Source organism: Otolemur garnettii, unplaced genomic scaffold (assembly GCF_000181295.1).
Source record: "Otolemur garnettii isolate 467f Iridium unplaced genomic scaffold, OtoGar3 scaffold00056, whole genome shotgun sequence".
NCBI lineage: Eukaryota > Metazoa > Chordata > Mammalia > Primates > Galagidae > Otolemur > Otolemur garnettii.
This window is the reverse complement of record NW_003852451.1, coordinates 661,968-676,892: the sequence shown is the minus strand read 5'-3', so window position 1 is coordinate 676,892 and position 14,925 is coordinate 661,968. Positions and strand designations below refer to the sequence as shown.

The 14,925-nt window shown below is 45.6% G+C and overlaps 1 protein-coding gene across 1 annotated transcript in view; it reads right to left on the bottom strand.

Annotated features, from left to right (window-relative positions):
- Positions 1–14,925, bottom strand: part of WDR27 (WD repeat domain 27) — a 147,793-nt gene that overhangs the window by 120,293 nt on the left and 12,575 nt on the right. The window contains exons 3-13 of the mRNA XM_012806750.2: positions 14,228–14,369; positions 13,174–13,298; positions 8,736–8,849; positions 7,945–7,996; positions 7,339–7,409; positions 6,516–6,636; positions 5,439–5,556; positions 3,585–3,688; positions 2,534–2,601; positions 1,854–1,975; positions 1,367–1,449 (exon numbers count right to left, since the gene is read on the bottom strand). Of these exons, the coding sequence (XP_012662204.1) occupies positions 1,367–1,449; positions 1,854–1,975; positions 2,534–2,601; positions 3,585–3,688; positions 5,439–5,556; positions 6,516–6,636; positions 7,339–7,409; positions 7,945–7,996; positions 8,736–8,849; positions 13,174–13,298; positions 14,228–14,369 (1,120 nt within the window). The remainder of the gene's footprint in view (positions 1–1,366; positions 1,450–1,853; positions 1,976–2,533; positions 2,602–3,584; positions 3,689–5,438; positions 5,557–6,515; positions 6,637–7,338; positions 7,410–7,944; positions 7,997–8,735; positions 8,850–13,173; positions 13,299–14,227; positions 14,370–14,925) is intronic.

Here is a 14,925-nt window from a genome sequence, read left to right as displayed (position 1 = left end):
GGCTCACCACTGTCCTGTCCCAGACCTGGAATCTGGGGCTCACCACAGTTCTGTCCCAGACCTGGAATCTGGGGCTCACTGTGGTCCTGTCCCAGACCTGGAATCTGGGGCTCACTGCGGTCCTGTCCCCAGACCTGGAAGCTGGGGCTCAACACTGTCCTGTCCCCAGACCTGGAATCTAGGGCTCACTGCAGTCCTGTCCCCAGACCTGGAATCTGGGGCTCACTGTGGTCCTGTCCCCAGACCTGGAAGCTGGGGCTCACCACTGTCCTATCCCAGACCCATTACAGGGGCACAGATGGTTCAAACCACACTACTAGGGGTGAAGAGCAAATGAGACACCAGAAAATGGAAAGAAGTTACATAGAGCAGGATTTCAAAGTGTGGAGATAGACGGAGGGTCCAGGATGCTGACCACAACCTGTCCTGGAGACAGGAGCGGCCAGGTCAGGGGCCCTCTTGTGGGTGGGATTCCTGCTGTGGCAGAGAGGCAAGGGAGCTCATAGGGAGGTGTCTATGAAGCAGCATTTAAATTTTTAAATTAGGTCCACTGAGGTTTGACAAGACTGATTAAGAATTTAAATTGGTCACTAAAGGGAAAAAATGTAATTATCAGTTAGTCTTATAATAAAGTTACCAGCTTAAAATGTAAGCTAATTTTAAGATTATTTCTTTGAAAAAAGTAGCATGCAGATTTATTTGCCTGCTATTTAGAACAAACCTATGAAATGACATTTTAAGATAATCAGGAATAATTTATTTTGGACTGGCTAATACAAGGCACCAAAAAATGACTGTTAGTTTTGATACAATGTCACTGTGACTAGATAAGAACCTGTAAGTTTTAGAAATAAGCATGGAAGCAACAGGAGTAGAATGACATGATGTTTGGGATTGACTTTAAGATTCTTCGACAGACAAAAAAGGGAAAACAATTATTCTTGTGTTAAATCATTAGCGGCCCCAGTAGGCACCACCACTGCCCTCGTCACGAGAGAGACAGCCGTCAGACGACAAGTGTGCTTGTGAATTTACAGAAACTATGCCCAATTCATGAAGAAAAACATCTGGCATATTCCCTCCCACAGATGGCATGTAATAAATATGAGAGGAGCGAGGAGCAAAGTAGGGAGGCCGTGAGGAACAGGCACCAGCAGAGAAGCACTCCAGGAGCGGCCACAGTGCTCAAGCCGTGAGGAACGGGCGCCAGCAGAGATGCACTCCAGGAGTGGCCACAGTGCTCAAGCCGTGAGGAACGGGCGCCAGCAGAGATGCACTCCAGGAGCGGCCACAGTGCTCAAGCCGTCCCGGGAGCCCCCCCACCCCCCGCCCTGCAGTTTTACATCACAGAGTACATTATACTAACCAGATCGTTTTTGACCAACAGGGTTAGTGCTTTTTTCCTCAACAATTCCAAAATACAGCGGAGAGGTTGGTAGCACACAGGAGCTAAAATAAAATAAAACCACATGAGGAAAACAACTGTATGATGGAATCATTTTAATGAAACATGTAGTTTAAGGGTAGCGATAAATGATTCACTCATACAGAGAGCTATACATATGTACACAATATTTGGAAATGAAAACTACCAAGCTTATTCTTGTAAAAATATTAATTTTTTTAAAAAGTGCTAATTTATATTCTATCCTGAAATAATACAGTGGTTCACGTTAAAATAAATGTTTTAGTTTTATTTAGTTTTAAACAAAATGGAAGCCATGCATGAAAAATGCTTTCAAACAAGCTTAGCATATTCGGAAGTTTGCTAAACTTTACTTTTATTGTTAACATAAAAAGGAATCTAAAATGCTAACTGGCACAAACACACACCATTGTTGAGGGGCCCCTACCTGGCCAGCACCGAGAGATGCTTCCTGGCACCAGGGCACTGCTGAGACTTGACTAGCATGGCCAGGTCGATCTCCAGCAAAGCGAACTTCTTCCCGAACATGGATGCGAGCAGGCAAAGTGCCTACAAGGGGCAGGGCGTGCACATCATTAACAGAGCTGCTGGGTGACCAGGGACTGTGACGTGCACCTGGAGTGCTGATGGTTAAATCTGTGTCATTTATACCAATAGTCACATTATTTGACTGGTGTTAGTGGTCACGTCATACTGTGAAATTCATAAAAATTCTCACATATAAAATCTCAACTGGGAGCCTGTGGCTCAAGTGGCTAAGGCGTCAGCCACATACACCTAAGGTGGCAGGTTTGAATCCAGCCTGGGCCCGCCAAACAACAATGACGGCTGCAACCAAAAAATAGCCGGGTGCTGTGGCGGGTGCCTGTGGTCCCAGCTACTTGGGAGGCTGAGGCAGGAGACTCGCTTGAGCCCAGAAGTTGGAGGTTGCTGTGAGCTGTGATGCCACAGTACTCTACCCAAGGGATAGTTTGAGGCTCTGTCTCAAAAAAAAAAAAATCTCATTCACTGAGCCCCTTATTATCTTATTATGCTGCAGAACATAAGCATGAATCAAAAGCATTGACACACATCTCAGAACACAGATGGAAGATGCTGGTGACCGACCTTCTGATCAGTAGTTCTGCCCATCATGGCACAGGATCCTGCAACTTGAATGCTGAGGTTCTGAAAATCTTCGTGTTCAGCAAAGATAAAGAAACAATGTTGAAGGGATAGGTGAAGGGGACCAAGAACTCACTGAGACATTCATCCCAAGTATTTGAGAGCCTAGCACCACCATGCTGGTGGCTGGGGACATAACGTGGGATGGACATGAGGCTCAGCCCAGCGGAGAAGCCAGAGGTCAAGTACAGAGCTCCTGTGGGACGCACCATGAAAGCTGGGGCAGAGCCAAGAAGGAAGGGCTGAGCCACAAGGAGAACCACATCTGGATCAGACAGTGACCAGTGAGGCGAGTCCCCAGGAGCAGGCACCACGGCCACTGAGGGGGAAGGAGAGGGTTCCGCCAGGCCATGGCACAGCAGGTGACAAGGGAGAGAGACTTCCAAGCAGCCCGGGGGGCCCGGGGCCCAGCTGAGGAACTCCTACTGCATCCTGGAAACAGAGGCCTCAGAGGGTGTCAAGACACAGAGGTGTCAAGATCAGACCTACTGTGAGAAGCCAGGCTGGTGCCTATGGCTGAGCAGGCAGAGCAGGTAGCCCTGGAGTGGGGCTGAGGGGCTGGACATCCCTGGAGCAGGGCTGAGGAACTGGATTTCTGGGAGGGAGGGAGGAAGAAAAGGTCCCCCAACTGTTCCTGTGTTACTGGTGGGGGCAGAAAGTGTAGGAGAGAGGCCCAGGAGCAGAGAGCACTTCAGCTCAGTTCCAGACACCTTCAGTCTGAGCTATGAGGCCAAAGGGTGGTGCCAGGCGGGCAGCAGAAGCCCCATATAGACAGGAGCCTCAAAGGACAGACACAGAGAAGTAGGGAAGTTACCCGGGGGAAAGCAGAGCTGACAGAGGGCCTGATGCCCTCAAGGAGAAACCTCTGTCACTAGTGATTAAAGGTGTCATATCCTCAAATTCAAATGATGGGACTTTCTACACTACCAGTCAAAGAAAAATATTAAAGTCACACAAAATTTATGTCAAAGATTACTTGAACTTATGCTCTTACCCTTATAGTGTAAAACAGCTTCCAATTCAAAGTTTGCCAAGTTAAATACGAATAAAGCAGCTGAGCTTCCAATCCACAAGCCTTTGGTATTCCCAGAATAAAGACTGATTTTTAAAGGAAAAAAAAAGGATTATCATACTTTCATTCCCTCCAGTCTCTCCCACAGTGCTGCAGTTGCCCAGCTGAGAGTCAAGGGAGGGAAAGGAGCATGGGCTCAGGTGTCCCCATGCTGGGCAGTCCCCTGGGCCTTTTAACAGACAGCCACGTTTTGGCAAGGCTGGAATTAAAATCAGTGTCAGGTCTCCTCAGGGTCCACTAACTGTCTACATAAAACAAGTAATGCAACTCTAACCTCTGCGGTTGTCATTTCCACTAGGGTTACAGAGGAAATTAGCGTCTGCATCTTCATGAGGCCCCAGCTCAGGTGAGGGTGGCATCGCTACTCCTGAAGATGACGCTGGCTGCCTACCCCTGAGGACTAAGAGACAGCTAATGGCCCAAAGTAGCAGGGTTAACCAGTTGCAAACGTCGGTCTGATTGTTATCCTTGACAAACAAATGAATAAGCCTTGTTCTGACTGTGCTACACTTAGACTTAGAGAAAGGCTCCAGCAGGAATTTTCTCTCTAGCCCTTCCCTGTCTGGGCCCTACCTCTAGCCTGAGTCAGCCAGAACAGCACCCAGGCTCCTTCCTGGTGTCCCTAGCACAGCGCCATGCTGGCCCACTGCCACTGTGAATGGCACTGACCATGTGGATCCTCCTGTTCTAGGGACATGGAGGGCTCAATGTGCCCAGGGCCCTGACCAGCCAAGGGGACAAGCCAAGCTCTGTTCCTGTGCCTACCCCCTGGGTTTGCACTGTATGGAACGCTAGCCAAGCCAAGACCACTTGAAGCCAGGCTGTCCACTATGCACCTCACACCCAGTCTCAAGAAGGCAAAAGGTTCCTTTTAGGCAAATCCATAATCCAGGGCTTCCTGAGATTAGGGAGGTTGTGAACACTAGTATGACAATATTCTTTAGTCACAGCTGAACAGGGCTTCCTGGTGTTGTCAAATGGTTATAATGTTTCTCTTGAGCACAAAAATAAATAAAATCTATTTGGAGTTAATTTCAAATGTATGACACATGGCACACCTGGGGAAAGGGAAGTTTAGGACACTGTGACAACCATTTTCCCTTTCTAAAGAAGTGCCACAGCGTGGCAGGCCTCAATCCCCGGGTGGCACACACCATTACCAGTCCTTGGCCTGTTAGGAACTGGGCCACACAGCAGGGGTGAGCACAGGTGAGGAGGGAAGCTGCACCTGTGTTCATAGCCGCTCCAATCGCCTGCGATTCACCTGCTGTGAGATCAGCAGCAGCCTTCTGGTCTCAGAGTCCCACAGGGTGACCCTGCAGTAAAGTGTATGAGCGGGGTCCCAGCTGCACCGCCCTGAGAACCTAATGCCTGACGGGCTGAGGTAGAGATGTAATGTGCTTGAATCATCCTGAAACCATACCCCAACCCCCCTGGAAAATTTTTGTGGAAAAATTCTTCCACGAAACCAGTTCTGGTGCCACAAAGATCAGGCAGCTGCTGTAACAGAGGCACAGATCTGCCTAGATTTGGGTAAGAAAAACCTAAAAATAATCTAACTCCTTTAATTAAAGATACTTAAATATAATTGACCAAGCTTACCAAGTTTAAGACTTAAAAATGTAGGATCCTAAGAACACTTACAGTTAATAATAATCAAAGAGACAAAAATAATTTGGTTTCCTTTTAACCATTCTTTAAAACTAAACTCAATACTCACTTACATAACTAAGAAGTGTGCTCTGCACAGCTCCCGTCAAAGCTCATCATACTCACAATCTGTTTTCAGAACCTAGGATGGGTGAAAGGTTGCAGGGTGCGAGTCTCAGGACGGGAAAAGCTGCTTCTACCCCTTCTGTGTCCAATTCACTTGTAGAGGGAAGCAGGCGCACCTCTAGGGAAGAGAGTTATTAATGGTCTGAGGACTGAAGTTAAATCTGCCAATCAAGGTTCAAGGCTACCTATGGATACCCAGAGATGACGTGAATATATCTTGCTAAAACAAATCAGAGTCAACAAAAATACTAGAAATCACCCCATATGAGGCAGTCTGTAGGAAACGGAATTTCAGGTATGAAGCCAAAGACGGGGGAGAAGGGAGCCGATCACTTCAATGCCCAACTCCCCATCCCCTGAGATTCACATCCACAGTAAATATTCATAAGAGAAATGATAAGAAACAAGGTTCAAAGCATTAGTTAAAAATATGTATATTGGATAAAGGTAATTTCAGACCTAATATAAAAAGAAACAGTTTAAAATCATACACAAAATAGCAAAAACTAAAACTAATAATAATAATAATGGCCTTAAGATCAATGTGTACACCTGCAGAGCGAGACCTGTTGGCCAAACATAAAAGCACAATGTGTGCTCTTAAGGAAGAGCATAGAAAACTGAATTAAAGGATGAAAGCCATGCGTTCCTCCTGGTGAACTTGGCAGGAGCGATGTAGAGCACACTCCTTAGTTACAAGCTCCTTTGTGACAATAAAACAGATGCACAGGGCATCTGGGCAGGGCTGCAGATAGGGTCGGGGAAGCAGCTCTGGGCAGCCTGCAGGCAGGCACCTGCAGTGAGCAGAGGCCCCTGGAAGGCACCAGGCCTGTGGAGCTGGGACCTACCCCAGTACAACAACCCTGATACCCGGTCAACTGTTGCCCCCAGAGTATGTCCTCTCTGGAGATTGACACTCACCACTGGCCACCACTAGTCTGAGCCCTGGTGTCCATCAAGGTCGAGACCCTGCAGTCTTTCCAAATAGGGAACTTTCTCCTCTATCCTTTCCCTCCACTCTGCCAGCTTGTCAACAGTATTCAGTGTCCCAGGAAAGCTGAAGGTCAAGCAACATACCTGGCAGGCCGCACAGCCCAGACTTCACCCTTCTAGTGAAGAAGCTCTCTCTCCTCTTCTTCAGGTCCACACGCACTACACAGCGGTAGTGGTGTCTCTCGGCCAAGCTGAAGACCCAGAGCTGTGGACCAAGCACACGCACACGTGACACTCTGCTTCCCAAAACAGCAGGGCCCAGATAAAAAGAGGGCCAGACACAGACAGGCCACAAGGGATAGGCCAGTCCTGCAGCAACTCCACTGCACCCTTCCTGGGCACTGGCAGCACAGCCGCTCTCATCAGGTGAGAACCCCACGCGGTGCAGGCAGGACCCGCCACCTGGCCTCCTGGGATCCCTGCCTAGCACTCGGCCCAGTCTCCTCAGCACCACAAGCACATCTGACACTCCACTGGGTGATGAGACACAGGATGACAGCAGTCAACTTTGTCAAAAAAAGGATCTTAATTTCCAAAAACATAACTTTACCAAAGTATATCGACACCAATTTTATTTAGGCTTTGTGAAGTAAATGTCAAATGCTCGCTAAAAAGTCTTTAGAAAAACATTAATTTAAATATCTTCACATTTTTCAAAAATGTGTAAAACTGACACTAACAGGGCTGAAAGTGACTTCTAACCCCTGCTACACCCAAGATCTCACCGGGGGCTACAGAGACACAGACAGGCCCAGCCCCCAGGGACGCAGCCACAGAGGGTTACAGAGCTTCACGCTGAGGGGCTGTTTCTTCATATCAGGAAGTAATAGGAAAGTAAAGGCCTTCTGTGCACATGTTCACTTATAGCAATGCTTGAACACTGGGACTTGGTTGTGTGCTCTCCTACCTGGCCGTCAGCACACCCAGTAATAAGCTGCTTGCTCTCTGCATCAATGAATAAACTTAGAAGAGGATACGCTGTTGAGAGGACATAAAGAACATCTGTCTTTAAGCATCGGTGTCACTGAAGCTGGTCCCTTGCACTGCCTAGCAGGCCATGTGGTCCTGTAGCTGTGTGGCCCCAGTGCTGTTTCAACCACCCCCACAAAGGCACTCTGAGGACCACAGTCACCTGAGACTCACAAGCTGCAAGTGCTTACTGCCCGACCACAGAGCCAGAGTGCTGCCTGCTCCCAGTCACACCCTGGACCCGTGGGGAGAGATCCTGGCCACAAGCACCAGAGGACTAGGCTTCACTCCATGGGGCTGCTGCAGGCTGGCCATGCCCTGCGCTGGTCAGACATTTCATCTGAGAGGTGAAGGGCTCAGATTCCAAGCATATGTTTAATTTTAAGTTAAAAACTTCAAGGACAAGTGTTAAGTGAGTCCTTTTAACATGTGGATAGGAGTACATAGGTGGTGGGCCTGAGTCAGACCCATCTGCGTGGCTCAGTTCTGCCCCAGGGAACAGGAGCTCCTAGTTACATGTAGCCCGTCTTCAGGAAATATTTACCTGCTAACACAGATGAAGTGTATGTCACCAATCCTGTACGACAGTCCCAGACCTTTGAACAAACACAAGATTCTTTAGAAGAGGTAAGAGTGTTGCCATTATTGCAAAACCTTGAACTAACGATTCTGCCTAACACATGGAATCAGTGAAAAGGATTGGCTAAAACAGGAAATGACATAATAAGCAGGTATGGTCAAACTGTAGAAAACAATGAGAGATATCATAAGTTTATAGAAAAACTAACACTTCCAACCATATATATTTGGGAAAAAATTGAAAAACACAAACATAAGACAAAGTTAGAAATGCTTCCCAGAAATTTGTCTGACACTCCCAAGACAGAAGTGCAAATCAAAAATTGTGACAGTCCACAGGAACCAGTTGGACGTAAACTGCACTTTCATCTTAGTTTGTGTTCTTCTAGAGCCTAGTTTACTTCTGATTGAATCCTCTAATACTAGGACTGTCCCTTTTGCTCTGGGTCCCTAGGAAATGCTAGGACACAAATTAATGTTACTGCTTGACCCAGCCCTGGACTTGGGACTGGGAAAGCTGGAGGCTCAAGGCTTGTCCTGCAGGATCCACACCCGGCTCCTCAGCCTTGTGACCCAGCCAAAGCCACTGCTCCACTTCTGTATGGAAACCAGGACAACAGTCACCTTATAGAAATGCAGCAGACACAGAGCCATTTACATGGCAGTACAGGAACCAAAGGCACTGGGCCAGTGTGTCCACAGATATTTGTCTAAAGCCCTTGTTACATCTGAAAGAGTCCGACATCAACCCCTCACCTTAAAGCTTCTGTCCTCAGACACTGAGATGATGGTATCTGCTTCCCACGGACAGAACTCCACTGCTGTCACTGGGCCCAGGTGGCCCCCCAGCTCAGCCAGTACAGACAGACCCTGAGAAGATTTGGGGAGGAAAATGGTAGCTGAGCTTCCTAGTAATTATTATTATCACCAAGATATATGCGTAACACAGAAAATAGCCGCTATTAAAGTCCCCTGTATGATTCCTTCTTCCACATTTAGAACTATCGGTATGTGGGTCATTACGAAAGTTTTGAGATACACAAAAGTCAAGAAGCATAAAATCCTCACAGATGGAAACAAATGAAGCCCTCTCAGCGACACCAATAAGCTGAGCAAGTCGAAACTTGCACAGGTGAGTTAGAAAAGACGCTGCCGGCTGTGCTTTGTGAGATCCTGGACTGTAACACAGTCTGTCTCAAAACTTGCATAGTACCCCACCTATACAAAGCTAGACATTAAAATTCAGACGCCTGAGCTCCAAGGGAAACCTGTGAAATCATAGGCCATGCTGTCAGCAATTTTAAGAGATAAAAAGCTAACTGCAGCTGACCTGAGGATCATGGAGCTTCTGCCTCCCCATTGCCCACATCCTTCACAGAGTCTTGAGCCTGTCCTGCTGCCTGGACTCTCAGAGGCAGCCTCACCTCTCCCACCCTCCTCTCCCCCACCATCAGTCAGAATGGACCTGCCCCAGGCACCCTCTCCTTCAGAAGCTCTCTATTCCGTTTTGTCACCAAAATAAAACCAGACAGCACAATGATGGCCACTGCCAAGTTACCCCTTACTCTGTGAATCCCTAAAACCCCTTGAGCTCAGCAGCACCCCAGAAGTCAGTGTCATAAGCTGGAATTCCATAGTAGGATCAAGACAGAAAGTAGGAGAACATTGGACATTCATAAAAGTCACACCTGTGTCCTGTGGAACATGCCTACTAGACTCCAGGCACCTGGGGCTGGGGTATTTTCCTTGAACTTAAGCACAACTTAGACAGGAGAAATGTCCCCTAACTACATTCAGAAAACTATATATACACACACATATACACAGTGACAAAATGAAAACAGACACTTAACTCAGAAGACTTTCTTTAATGACGCAACATATAGCCATTGATAACTGCTGAGGTTATTATGTCAATTACTATCACATTGTTAAAAAATAAAAAATAAGATTATAATGTGCCTTTTCCTAAAGGGACAGTCAAGGGACCATTATGAAATAGACATTTCTATTTCTTTCAATTTTTGTAAAATAAAGCTAGTCACTTATTTATGAATATTATATCCTGAAAAATATTTTAAACTATTTGCCTTTAATATTTTTATACCTATGTTATTTCGTGTATATTAAAAAGTACCTTTATGAAAAAGTAATCAGTATTCACTTGAAATCATTCAAATCAAATTTCATAAGCTGTTCTTTGCTAAATATTCCATTAAACAAATGTAAAGTATTCATGGCCTTATTTACTTGGCAACCCATAACTCGCGTCTATTAAATTATTTTCCCTCACTAAATCTTCTTAAACTCATCATACCTGCACTGAGAAAGCGTGAAAGGTTTGCACACGCTGTGTACAGGTCTGGCACAGCTGTCTGCTGCCCCACCTGCCAGGTTCACGGCTGTGGGATGTGTGGCAGAGACCCAAGCCCACATGGACCCCTTCTACCTTCTAGTTGCACTTCACCCATTGTGCCATGTGCTTCACACTTTAAGCATCTTCCTAATTAATTTTGGTTTTCTTTTTCCTAACATAACAATGTTAATTCTTTCCATTTTAATGGTTAATTATGTAATACATGGTGGGGTAGCCTAATGCTAATCCATTTAATTACTATAAGATGCTTACAAGAAAATATCTTAACATTTACAACTCAAATATCACATTACCCAGGAAGCTTCTGAAGTGACAGGCAGCCTCTCAGCCTCCCTGGTATGCATATCCTGTCACCTGCCTGTGCCTTAACTGGTTATAGCAGCTTCTTTGGAGAACCAAAATTTCCAGGATGGTTTCCAAAAATTATTTCAACACAAAAATTTCTTCTCCCTTTATCCCCAAATTGACTACCACACATTAGACCCATGAAAATCAATTATTATTTTATGTTCAACATCCTTCCTAATCTAAGTTTTTAAGGTAATATATTTAGGTCATTAAATATGAAATGTCCAATTTCAAATCAAAAGTTTAGTTTGTCATATCTCAGACAAGCAGTGCAATTAATTAAAAAGTGCACCTAAATTGTTGACATAGTTTTTACATCATAATGGTAGCTTGTTTATGCCAGTAGCCAAGAAGCTAGGAGGACAAGTATCTATGAAATCAAACAAGGTGCTTTCCACAACTTGTTGAAAATGAAATATTTTTCCTTGCAAGACATGGCCCAATGCCTGGAAAAAGTGCAGTCAGTTGGTGCAAGGTCTGGTGAATACAGTAACAGAAGAGGGTTTCCAAGTCTAGTCTTGGTAGTTTGAGTAGTGGTTGTATGTGTGAGGTGTGGTCACACATTGTCTTGCAAGAGAAATGGTCTGTCTCTATTGCCCAGTCTCAGTTGCTTAATCACAAGCATCCTCATTTCACCCCGTTGGTTACAGTGGACATCCATTGTAATTCACTGATCACATTTCAAGAAGCTATAACGAGTTATACCTGTACTGGACCACCAAACAGATACCATTAGCTTTTTTTGATGAATATTTGGTTTGGGGACAGTCTTTCATCACTTTATCTTTATCCAACCATTGTGCCAAATGCTTATGATCATCAAAAATAATCCATTTTTTAATCACACATAACAGTGCAGTGTAGAAATGGTTCACCTTTATGTCATGACAGCAAAGAAAGGCAAGCTTTAGGATGATGTCCCTTCTGACTCTCACTTAATCCATGCAGGACCCACCTGTCCAGCTTCCTGACCTTGCCGATTGCTATCAAATGGTCCAATGCTGTTGGAACAGTAGTGTCACACCTTGCTGCTGAGGCACTGCAGGCTGGGATGGATTTCTGCTGCTTTCAGCTCATCATCATCCACCTGGTCTCAGGTTACTCACATGGCTCATTTCAAGATTAAAATAACCAGAATAGAACTTCTCAGCCATCCACATACTGTGTGTTCATCAGCCACGTCTTTCCCAGACACTCTGCTGATATTTCAAACTGTCTGCATTACACTGGTTCCACAATGGAAATCATACTCAAAAATAACTCAGTTGTTTGACTTATCCATGGTTTCACAAAAATTGCTCTAAAAATATTATTTGAAAAATAATCAGAAGCCAAAATGTGCATTTGAAAGAATGAGGGTGCACCTTCACAGGAAAAAGAAAATATGGAGTGTCGAGATGAAATGTCAGAGGCATCAACAGTCCAAGTCAGTCCTTAAGGAAATCAACATTTCTTAGGTAGTAATCTGAGCAAGGAAAGCGAGCATAGGCAAACAACTTTGTTAGCTGAAGCCGAGACTGTTTACCAGGCTTTGATAATCTCCAAAACAGGCCTCCAGCAGAACACAACTTCAGAGGAAACAAAAAGTGCCCCCTCAGTATTCCCACTAACTCCCACCTCCTACTTTATAACACTTGTGACTGTGGGCAGAGCTCCGGGGTTACAGATTTAAAATCACACAACCGGCTCGGTGCCTGTGGCTCAAGCGGCTAAGGCACCAGCCACATACACCTAAGGTGGCGGGTTCAAATCCCCAGCCCGGGCCCGCCAAACAACAATGATGGCTGCAACCAAAAAATGGCCAGGCGTTGTGGCGGGTGCCTGTGGTCCCAGCTACTTGGGAGGCTGAGGCAGGAGACTCGCTTGAGCCCAGGAGTTGGAGGTTGCTGTGAGCTGTGATGCCACAGCACTCTACCCAGGGGGATAGTTTGAGGCTCCGTCTCAAAAAAATAAAATAAAATAAAATAAAATAAAATAAAATCACGCAACCTTGGAGGAGGTAACACATTTACTTAAACCAATCCCAATTAAGAAATAAGCAAAAAAGTCTAGTTCTTGATGAGAAGCAAATTTTGATAAAAGAGATAAACAAAAGTACTACAAGGGTTTGAAGAGATCACTGAAGTAGGAAAATACCCAACAAGTAAGTGTTTCACTGAACTTGTCTATAGTCATCTCAGATACCCAGATCCCACATAAAGTTTTTACAATTTATATAAAAACCAATACCTAATTCTAGTAGCTTTCCAGTTAGGAGATACAGATATGTTTTCATTTGTTTTTCCTAACAAGATAAAATTATGTTTTCATTTGTTTTTTTCTAACATATGTAGTGTTTATTAAAATATGCCAAGTTTAAAATAGTGCTTAAAAATAAGGGTAGAAAAATTAAAAGAAGGGCAGAAAAAACAATGTGCAGGGCCCAGGCAACTGCCCACTACAGACTGCTCACAGGACACTCAGGCTCACCTTGACATCCAGTAGGAATATTCTGTTTCCAGCACATGTGGCAACAATTTGATCATCTGGGCTCCACCTTAAATACAGCACTGCTCTGGAAAGCATGCCCACGGTAGTCCCTCGAGGGGCCAGCCCTAGAGCAAATTCCACCATTGGTGTCAGTTCATCCGACTCTCCCAGCAACACAGGAGCATTCTGTGTCTCCCTCCGTCCCCCTGGCTCCGGGCTGGGCCTTATGACTTTAAGGGGATAGGTGGGAGGCATGCCCTCTGCACCTCAGCAACAGGGCTCTGCACACCTCCCAGGACAGCTCCAGGCAGGCCACCAGTCCCAGGCCACAAAGCCAAGTGTGTGGGAGAAAGCTGCCGAGGGACCCCAGATTCAAGGTGAGCCCCCAGCCCATTCCTAAGCTTTGCCACGTGACCCTGGGAGGGGCTGTGTGGACATGTCTACAGCCAGGTGTCCACAGCTTAGGTACGGCACCAGGACACGTGCCCTGCATACATATCCTGACCCTTACCTGTCCACACAGGACAACCCTCCACCATCCAGCCCCTTCTCATGTCCACCCCACAGTTTTCTCCCAGAAATCTCATCACACAAAAGGCCTCCCACCCTCATTCCCTCTCCGGCCCTTATCTATCTGCTTTGTCTACTGCATGGCCCATGATCTGTAACCACTGACCTTCCTGTTCACACCTTGTTTCATCTGTCACAAACGCTAAACTGTCAGTTCCTAGTGGCTCGGCAAGCCCTTCTCAGTCACCACTGTGACTCCAGCCTGGAATAGCTTATGTGCTCCAGAAATCCTTGGTCATGCAAGGAAAGAATATTACAACATGCCTATGTGTTTTAGGGTATATACCCAATTCTGTTTCTACAATAAGAAGTTACATAAGATTAAAGCTAATGAGCCGAATATCAGACGGCCCGTCCCGAGCATCTCCTTAGAACGTCTAGCTTCAAGGCTAAGAAAGTGAAAACCGATCCCAGGGCCCCTGGTCTACTTAAGGATGAGTTATGCCTCTGTGCATTTTTTAAAATGTTTTAAATTTTCATTCACCTTGAAGTACTTTCTCTCTACACTCTTGCAGGCTCCACACTATAATACAGTCCAGGGATGCAGAGCAGATCAGAAGCGGGTCCTCTTTATTTCCAAAAGCCACAGCAGTAATTGGCTGATCATGTCCTTGTAGGATTAGAAACTGAGAACATTAACAAAAAATATATATTATAGATAATATTTACAAAATAAAAGCGCATAACAACATAACTTCAAATCTAAGAAATCAAATAGATTTAATTTTTCAAATATATTTATTTTATGTATTCATTTTTAATTTATTTATTAAAATTCCTGCCAATGTACTACTAAATATTCTCTCAAGTTCAGCATTTCATTGCTCCTTGGTATCACACACCAATGAAATTATGCAGGTAAACCCATCCTACCACTTCATTGTTTATCAATTAAACAAGTGTGCATCATGTCTCCACTACATGCCAGAAGAGGCAAAGCTGGGCTGAAAACGAAGAGTAAGGGAAAGAATAAGGAGCTAACAGAAGGACAAGAGTGCTGGGTCTGGGAAAGCCAGGCCACCTGGGGGGAGCTGACAGGAGGACCAGAGCGCTCGGTCTGGGAAAGCTAGGCCGGCCGGGAGCTGACAGGAGGAGCAGAGCGCTCGGACTGGGAAAGCGAGGCCGGCCGGGAGCTGACAGGAGGAGCAGAGCGCTGGGACTGGGAAAGCGAGGCTGGGGGGA